The sequence below is a fragment of the Propithecus coquereli genome, unplaced genomic scaffold (genome assembly GCF_000956105.1).
Source record: "Propithecus coquereli isolate 6110/MARCELLA unplaced genomic scaffold, Pcoq_1.0 Scaffold181, whole genome shotgun sequence".
NCBI lineage: Eukaryota > Metazoa > Chordata > Mammalia > Primates > Indriidae > Propithecus > Propithecus coquereli.
In genome coordinates, this window is record NW_012142857.1 from 5,455,662 (window position 1) to 5,456,189 (window position 528).

The window sequence follows — 528 nt, forward strand, 5'->3', positions numbered from 1 at the left end:
TCATATTTGGTGCAAATTTGAGAACCTACTTCTGTCTGGCATAGGCTCTTATTCATGATAAATGCATTTTTGCCTCGCCATGGCTTGATCACACTCAATCACTGTTTCAGTGGCAGGGCACAGCCAGTTGTGGCAGCTGCTCCGAAGGTCACCTGTTTTACTGTGGCCTGGCCAAGGAGAGCAAGAGTGGGTCATAGTGGGCTCCTCAGTCTCCTTAGGCTGTGCTCTGAATGATGACTGCAATACCTTGGCCGCCTCCAATACAAGCTGAGCCAACGGCGTATTTTCCACCTCGGCGCCTAAGCAAGAAAGCAGTGATTGAACTTTACTCAAAGAATTAACAGAATTAGATAAATTAACTAAATAGAATTAATAACAGTCACATTTGCATTTTTCATTCTTATTCAGCTCATCTTCTTCAGCTCATTTTCCCCCCAATCAATATTGGTTGATAGTCACAATAGGTGAAAGAATTTGGAAAGCTAAATATTTTTATCCAAAAAAAAAAGGCAAAACAGAAGAGGTAGG

At 41.9% G+C, this 528-nt stretch overlaps 1 protein-coding gene across 1 annotated transcript in view; it reads right to left on the bottom strand.

Moving 5' to 3' along the window:
- ACAA2 (acetyl-CoA acyltransferase 2) overlaps positions 1-528 on the bottom strand; it is a 54,483-nt gene continuing 53,955 nt past the window's right edge. Inside the window, exon 8 of the mRNA XM_012642637.1 lies at positions 1-299. Within this exon, the coding sequence (XP_012498091.1) occupies positions 215-299 (85 nt within the window). The 3' untranslated portion in view covers positions 1-214. The remainder of the gene's footprint in view (positions 300-528) is intronic.